The sequence below is a fragment of the Brassica napus genome, chromosome A4 (genome assembly GCF_020379485.1).
Source record: "Brassica napus cultivar Da-Ae chromosome A4, Da-Ae, whole genome shotgun sequence".
NCBI classification, from domain to species: Eukaryota; Viridiplantae; Streptophyta; class Magnoliopsida; order Brassicales; family Brassicaceae; genus Brassica; species Brassica napus.
In genome coordinates, this window is record NC_063437.1 from 8798263 (window position 1) to 8807161 (window position 8899).

At 31.9% G+C, this 8899-nt stretch overlaps 1 protein-coding gene across 1 annotated transcript; it reads left to right on the forward strand.

The window, feature by feature from the left end:
- Positions 1–6290: 6290 nt before the first annotated feature.
- On the forward strand, positions 6291–8694 carry LOC106445895 (tryptophan synthase beta chain 2). Its single transcript, XM_013887538.3, has 6 exons — positions 6291–6490; positions 6633–6957; positions 7132–7348; positions 7431–7968; positions 8139–8237; positions 8347–8694. The coding sequence occupies exons 1-6, from the start codon at positions 6421–6423 to the stop codon at positions 8598–8600; spliced, it is 1503 nt and encodes a 500-aa protein (XP_013742992.2). The 5' UTR covers positions 6291–6420; the 3' UTR covers positions 8601–8694.
- Positions 8695–8899: the final 205 nt, after the last annotated feature.

The following is an 8899-nucleotide window of genomic DNA, read 5'->3' on the forward strand; positions in this document are numbered from 1 at the left end:
TTATTTCATTAAGAATAAGAAGTTTAAGCCAATGACAATAGTACACGTGCAATATGAGAATCTAACAAGGTTCTAAAAGGTTTGATTCAGAGATACGAGATGTACTCCACTTCATATTTGATTACTTTTAATAAAATAATAATGAAAAACTTTGTTTAAATACTAGCATTGGAGTAGCTCTTAAAGTGACTAGGTAGTCGTCCGCGCTACGCGCGGATATAATTGATTAAAATTTTTTGTTGCAACCAAATTTTGTTGTTTGAATACCAACAACTCTCCAAGTGGTCTTCGATGTAATGAAGGATCTCCTGGTTCCACACGTGAGTTTGAGTTGCAGAATTACTTTCCTTAAAAAGAATCAATTCAGATGAAGTATAGATAGCCTGACTTATAAATGACATATCTCATAAACCATTACTCCTTTTGGTATGAAACCAATTCGCCGCGTGCTCTGGTTGAGTTGAGAATCTATAGCAACTGGTTTCACGGTTAAACTCTTCATGGTTGCAAATATATCCTTCTTTGAATGCACCTATGTCGCTGTTGGCTCCAGTGTAGCTTGTATGGTTGATCTCATGAGCTGGTGGTCCAGCTACTGACTTGAGGTCCTCATCATTTCGTTGTTGTTAGATCTAAAGTAGAGCGATGACTTCGTGTATGGGAATTTAGTTTTTTTCTCCACATAAAGCTTTGTATGATGTCAATGTTGTTGGTGTTAAAGTAGAAGCAAGTTTTTAGTGTTGTTACAAAGAAAAGTTTCTGTAATAACAAAAGAAAAAAGGGTAAATAGATTAGTATAAATTTAAATGAGATATCTTGTTTGGATACTATAAGGAATCATTCTTAGGTAATATAAATTGTTTTCGAGTGTGTCATAGTAATAAGAACTATTTTTTGTTTAAACTTTGAGTGCTACTGAGAGTTTTATTTGTAGCAAATCTTAACAATAAATTTGACATAATAATTATCTTTACTATATTATTTTTATATGATCGTGGAATGCTTTAAAATCAAGGAAATTAGTTCTTTTAATATTACAATAAATAAGTTCAACTCAAACCTGTTTTTAATGTTAATCTTTGGGTTCTTATAGGTTTATTTTATTTGGTCAATCATCTAGTTATAAGTTGTACTGAATAGTGTTCTTACTCTTTTGGCTATGGCTTTTAGACCCATTTATTGATTTGGGAAGTGAAGACAAAGTCGTAGGAATTCAAAGACAATTTGTAAACTAAACCACATGCACTAAGAAACATTTTTGTTGACTTTTTCTCAATACCAGGCTCAATAGTGATGTAAGTGATCTGCTTCATTACTTCCAAAGAGCTGAAGAGGTCGATTACCCGCTTGTGAGCTTAAATATGTCCCTTGTGTTTGGTACCTACAATACATAAAACAAAAAAAAAATCTAGGCTCCCACAACATAGGTCAACTAAATGACAAACTCAGACCAAAGTCGGATTTGAATCACAGCAATTAAGACTGGAGACTGGAAAATATATAATCACTGTTGTACAATGACTGTCATAAGGTGCTCATTTATATTTATACAGAAAACCAAGTGTAAAATAAACAAACCATTTACATTTTTTGATGTAAACAAACCTAACGATAATAAGATAATTCATGATGTACACTGCAAGAAATATAGGTACTAATTTTTATCTCTGTAACACTTATGAGCGCCAAATACTTGGTGAAAATATTTGGTTTTTTTTTTTACGTATGTGTTGCTAACGTGATTTGGGTTCTCAAATTAAGATTGAAGAGTATTAGTGGAGGAGAAGACGAAGCCACGAAGGAGCTTCTGTCGGAGTTGCAGTGACGGTAACATCGTCGCTCGTCACCACCACCACGATTGCCATCTCTCCCATCTGCCATAGCTTGTCACCACCTCCACCACCATTGCTTCTCAAATCCGTCTTCGCCTATCTCAGTCTTCATCGGAGTCGTGACCACCACCGTCATGCTCGCAACAATCATCTCTTTCTTCGATTCAACCCTTCAGTCGTGATAATTCATAAGATCTACATACAGAGCTTGACTCAAATCAACCTATGTTACGATTCAACCTCTCTGGATTCAACCCCCTCTATGTCTCTCAATCTCTTTCTCTTTCGGCCATGATGAAAGCTCTCGATTCAGCCCTTGATTTTTTTTTGTGCTCCTGTTACGGGAAGCTTTTTCGTGAGGTTGTTTCTGTTCTGTTCGGATTCTTATTTTTATGGAGATATTTTTATTTGAAGAGGGGGATGTGTGAGTAATGAAGGTAATTTGAAGAGACATAGCTATTGTCGATTGAGAGAGAGAGGATGCGGAGAGGTGCTCCAAGTTTTGTCTGGATGATTAATTAAGGAGCTTTGAAGATGCATTGTTAATTGGATTCTAACAAAATATGAATTATATTGTGGACTGTCGTATATGTAAAATGGGTATAGCTGAAAAGAAATCTGGGAAGAGGCTGACATGTAAACTTGATTGGTCGGGAATATTTTAGCTGACGTGGCACCCTTTAGAAGCTCCAAAAATAGCTTCTATTATATAATAGGATTAATGGTTTAATAGCTTATATAGAGGTTGTAACATTGACTTTGATTGGTAACCTTCGAAATATGAGTAAATCTATGATTCAATCAAAACAAAATTAATAGAATATAAGAAAAGCGCAAAAATATAATTCTTTGTTTTGTTAATAAATACAAAGAACAGTCATTAAGCAAAAATGAATATTCAGTAGATTATTTACAAAATTAAGATTTTTATATTATTTAATTATACAGTAATAATATTTGAACATTTAAATAAATACCGATAACTTTTAAATAAGAGATAGTTATGCATTAAATAAAATTACACTATAATTTGGTTTTACAATATTATAAAATATTTATCTATCACTACTTTTTTTTTGTCATCAACTTTACAGACTCATATTGACTCTGTGAACCACATTGGGAGATCTTGATCCATGTGAACTATAAAAGACGTTTCCTTCCTAGCACTACGGGCTAAGCTATCCGCCTTCTTGTTCTACGTTCTTGGTACATAGATAATCTCTGCTCGGAAAAAACTCTCTTTCAGACTGTTTATATCTTCTAAATAACTTGCAAACGCTGATCATTCTTCTGGTTCTGAAACCATCTTCATCAATTGAGAACAATCCGTTGCAAACCTAACCTGAAATTATCGTAAGTTTTTTATGCATTTCATTGCCCATAGTAACATTTCCATCTCTGCATAAAGAGGAAAAAGGGAAGTCCGGACATTCTTTGCCCCCATCAAACCCTCAAATCCTTCTAAGGTACTATACCATCCTTGACCTGAAAAATATCATTCTCTTTCCAGGAACCATCCGTATAACACCATCTTGACCTGAAAAAATATCATTCTCTTTCTAGGAACCATTCGTAAAACACCATCTTCCTGGAATTGACGGGAGAATCGATCACTACAGTAGTACAATTATTGAAAAAGTAAAGTCATTTTTGTAAATTTTATTTGATTTCATATCTTGTAATAATCAATTTAGTTATTAATATTTTGCAATAAATAGTATAGAAAATATTTTATATAATTAGTACTCCCCAGTTTACATCATTTTATTTAATAGTACAAAAAATCATCTCGCAGTTTTATTCTACAGAAATTTCTTTTCTGTAACTTAATTATTTTATGTTATTCTGCAATTCAATAAATTGCAATTGTTTACAGTTTTATTTGCAATTGTTTTACAATGTCTTCGTCTTTTGATAATTCGTAAAAGACAAACGAGCAGCTAGATACTATTATTGGCCACAGATCTGCTATTTTGGATTTTGGTGGTTGAGTTTTAAATGAACATTAATGCCGCAATATCATCAACATCACGAAGAGGGTAAATATTGAACCGTAATAGGAGTATCTTACTACCAAAATAAAGTAAACTGTTTTATGGAAGCTTTTTCAAAAATTGGTTTTCTGAATTTAGTAAAGGAAAAGAGAAGAATTACAGGAGAAGAAAGAAGACTATATGAAGAAGAAAGTACGTGTTCTCGTTCAAAGAGATGAATGTTCAACCGGGGTGATCTGATAAACTTTCTACCAGCCGTGCTGTAGTTTTCTTTCCTAAAGTTACAGCAGACCAACGAATATCATTAACAGATATATTTGGCTATAAAATCTGTGATTGAGAATGTCACACCAATATTAAATAAACTTTGTTTTTTTAGAGAAATTGCAATGTATAACCATAAAAAAATATAATTCAACATATACCCATAGCAAGCACATGGCTAGAATATGCAATGTATATTTGTGTAATATTATTCATTTTATCCGTCTTGTTTTAATACTGCGAAAGATAATAAGAACAAGAAAATCAAAAAAGAGAATAAGGAAGAAGAGATATAACAGGAAAATGTAGAAAAAAAAAGAAATAGAAAGAGAATGGAAAGGAGAAAAAAAAAAGAAAAAAAAAAGAGGATAAAGTGAATAAATAAACGGGAAGATGGCGAGAGGGTAAGAGGAAGAAGTATGAGGAGGAGAAAGAGGGAAAAAAAAAAGAAGAAGATGAAATCAAAGAGAAGAAAAAAAATGTTATAATATACTATACTATTTTTATAAAAAAATAGTATACAATACACATCTCTATAATATTATTTGAGAAATCAGTTTTTATGTGTCGTATTCACGTTAATTTTCATAGTGGTTTATTACACAAATATTCTTAATGAACTAAAAAAAATTATTTCCGATTGCCATTAATAACAATTATTTATGTTTCTTTTTTTCTTAATAAAAATTATAATTAACTTTTTAATATAATTTCCTTTTCTACTAAAGCACATAAATAATAAAAAGAAAAGATTTGTAAGATATTAACATATATTTTATATAAAACGAATTTACTTTTATTATCCTTTATATGTTTCCTACAACAACAAAAATAAAAAAATATCTCTAAATTTTTAAAATATATACCTATTAATATACATAAATTGAAACTTCACAAAACAAACATTAAAATGGAATAATTCAGATATCTTTTTCTACAAGATAATATCCCTTTTGATCGAATAATTAATAAGAAAATAATCTAAATAACATAAATGATTATTTGATATCTTATTTTTCAAAAAATGATTATATCTTATGATCATTTTAAAACCAAATAAATATTTAAAACTATGAGGCTTCAACAAAATAAATAATATTTCTATCTATCAATATATTTTTGATTGAATGATTACAATTTTTATACAAAATTTATCAACACTTTAGTTTTTTTTTATTTTATCCAAAACAGCATATATCAAATTATACATAATCTTACAAAATATATTTTCATCCTAAGATAAAAGTAAACAAAAACTAACTTAACAAGTATTTATTTTAGTATAATTATGGCAAAAGAAAATTGTGATAAAAAATTTGATAAATCCAGTATATTAAAATATTAATATCCAACCATTCTTAATATGAAAATCAAATAAAAAAATATTGTGAATTAGTGTGTAAGTGTTCAAAAAAATGTGCATTAATTTTCAAAATATTACAAGTTATGTTTATTAATGCAACTCAGATTTAATATTTATGTTTCCTATTTTTTCTACAACAATATATACTAATTTATACAAAAATTTACAAATATAAGAGGATGAACTGGACTACATGAAATTAAGAAAATTATAGTCCAATTTAAACATAATTAGAAATAACATATATAATTTAACAGATCAAAAATAAATATTTGAAATAATACAAAATACTATATGTGAAATCACATATCCAATTAAGATGGAAAATAACATTTTTATTATACATATAAATTAAAAAATAGTTTAAAATTTATAAAAAAATATTTTTTTATTAATTATTACATAAGTATTTGTATCTGTGCATGAGCACGGGAAAGTCTCCTAGTGTGTAATAAAGAAGATGATAAACAAACAAAAATAGTATTACAAATACAAATAGACAAAATAGTGTAATATATAGATGAAATATTGTGCAAATTTAGACCCAAAAAAATTGGTGCAAATTCTTTAGCAACAATATAGTTCTGAAAATACAATTACACATGTCCAAGACTATTAGATCACTATCCTCTACCCAAAATAATATTAGACACACATAAGAAAACTATACTATTCTATAACACAAATAGTATAAAATTTCTTTTCATTTAAGTGATGTCAAAACAAAACAAAAAAAACCAAAGTAAAGAAAAAGATGTAAAAGACAAAAGAAGATGAAACAAATTAGTATTCTTTTTTTTTTTTGAGCAACAACAAATTAGTATTCAAATAGTGAGATGTAGTTGGGTGCCGGGAAGTCTTCTTTAAATGCCCCACCGTTCTATGAAATTTTCTCTCACTCTCATAGTCTTCACAGCTCAAGATTTTCTTTCTTTTCTTTTGAAACTGATAAGAGTTGCAAGAAATGGCCGCTCAATTGCTTCTGCCTCCAAACCCATTCACCAAGTCAGCCTCAGCTAAACTTTTCTTCACAGGTAATTGTACATTTGTACGTTTAATATGAACTCGTTTGTCAAAAGGATTTCTTGTTGTTTTTATGGGACTAGATTGTTGTTGAATCTCAACTTCAAAGTTCATCTTCTGATATATAGAGATATTTTGATTTGATTTGATTAGGTGATGACTCAACTCTGAAAAGAAAGTCAAAACACCCAACAAGAGTTTCAAATGGATTTAGCTTAAGAGCAAACGCAGCTTTGAGATCTAACCATAGCTCATCTGTTGAAATTCCAAGTCGATGGTACAATATTGTTGCTGATCTCTCTGTTAAGCCTCCTCCACCATTGCACCCCAAGACTTACGAACCCATCAAACCCGAAGATTTAGCTCATCTTTTCCCTAATGAGATAATAAAACAAGAAGCAACACTAGAGAGGTTTATCGATATTCCTGAGGAAGTTCTTGAAATCTATAAGCTTTGGCGCCCAACTCCTTTAATCAGGTTCTTGATCCCTTTTTCTTCTTCTTTTGTTTATGATTGTACTTGAATGTCATGAAAGAATAAATTAGAATAGTATAAGGATGAAAACAAATACAGAGGATTTATTCCTCTTTTTTTATAATTTAAAAAATCTGAGTCTATCAGTTTAGATGACGTTACTTGCTTTGATTTTAGAGCAAAGAGATTGGAGAAGCTTCTTCAGACACCTGCAAGGATTTACTTCAAGTATGAAGGTGGTAGCCCAGCTGGTTCACACAAACCAAACTCAGCAGTTCCACAAGCTTATTACAATGCTAAAGAAGGTGTCAAGAACCTTGTAACGGAAACCGGTGCTGGCCAATGGGGCAGTTCTTTAGCCTTTGCTTCTAGTCTATTTGGACTTAATTGTGAAGTTAGAAAAATATTTGATTCTTGCCGTGATATCTTGAAAATTTAGTCCTTCTTGTTAAGTACTTGTTTCTTTTACGCTATAGGTGTGGCAAGTGGCCAATTCATACCATCAAAAGCCATATCGCAGGCTAATGATGCAAACTTGGGGGGCAAAGGTTCATCCGTCACCATCGGATCTCACTGAAGCAGGTAGAAGAATCCTTCAGGTCGATCCATCAAGCCCGGGAAGTTTAGGCATTGCAATATCAGAAGCTGTTGAAGTGGCAGCAAGAAACGAGGATACAAAATACTGCTTAGGGAGTGTATTGAACCATGTGTTGTTACACCAGACGGTTATTGGAGAAGAATGCATAAAGCAGATGGAAGCTTTTGGCGAAACGCCTGATGTGATCATAGGATGTACTGGTGGAGGATCAAATTTTGCTGGTTTGAGTTTTCCTTATATCCGGGAGAAACTCAAAGGCAAAATCAACCCTGTTATAAGAGCTGTTGAGCCCTCGGCCTGTCCTTCCCTGACCAAAGGAGTTTATGCTTATGATTTTGGCGATACTGCTGGATTGACTCCTTTGATGAAGATGCATACTTTAGGGCATGACTTCATTCCTGATCCTATCCATTCTGGTAACAAATAAACCTTAAAATCCAAAAACTTAGACATACTGAAGTGGAAGGCTTCTCCATCTCACTGATTCTTGATTTCTTGAATTCTAGATTCTTGATTTCTTGAATTCTTGATTCTTGATTTCTTGGGTTTTACTTTCGGCTAATTTGTTATCTATGGTTTTTAACAGGTGGATTACGGTACCATGGGATGGCCCCATTGATCTCACATGTTTATGAACAAGGTTTCATGGAAGCAATCTCAATTCCCCAAACTGAGTGTTTCCAAGGTAGTTCTTAGTCTAACCACAATTTCTCAATTTAGGTTTACTAACTTACTCCCTTTTATATTTTGCAATGAAATGTAAATCCCAACTTTACCGTTGAATTTTCTTGCAGGGGCTATTCAGTTCGCGAGAACAGAAGGGATAATACCTGCGCCAGAACCGACTCATGCCATTGCTGCAACCATAAGAGAAGCTCTCCGATGCAAAGAAACAGGAGAAGCAAAAGTGATACTAATGGCGATGTGTGGACATGGCCACTTTGACCTTTCCTCTTACGACAAGTATTTAAGAGGCGAATTGATAGATTTATCATTTAGTGAAGAGAGGATTCGAGAGTCTTTGTCTAAGGTTCCTCATGTTGTTTAGCTCCAAATTATGCCCCATGTTCCAAAACAGACGTGAAATAAGTTGGGCCAATTTCATGGCCTTTCGAATAAAGAGGAAACATGAATTTAAATAATGAACACAATGTCTTTTCTTTTCTTTTTCATCACCTGACATACGGCAAATTAGACACATTCCACTTGCCATACACTTTTAAGATGATGATTGTGCAATATACCTTTGAGTCACTACACTTTTGATGAAGATTTTGGAGCACCATGGCTTGTTTTCAGGCTGGTCTTAATAGAGACATTCAAGATCGTCTAGAAATGCAGGATTAT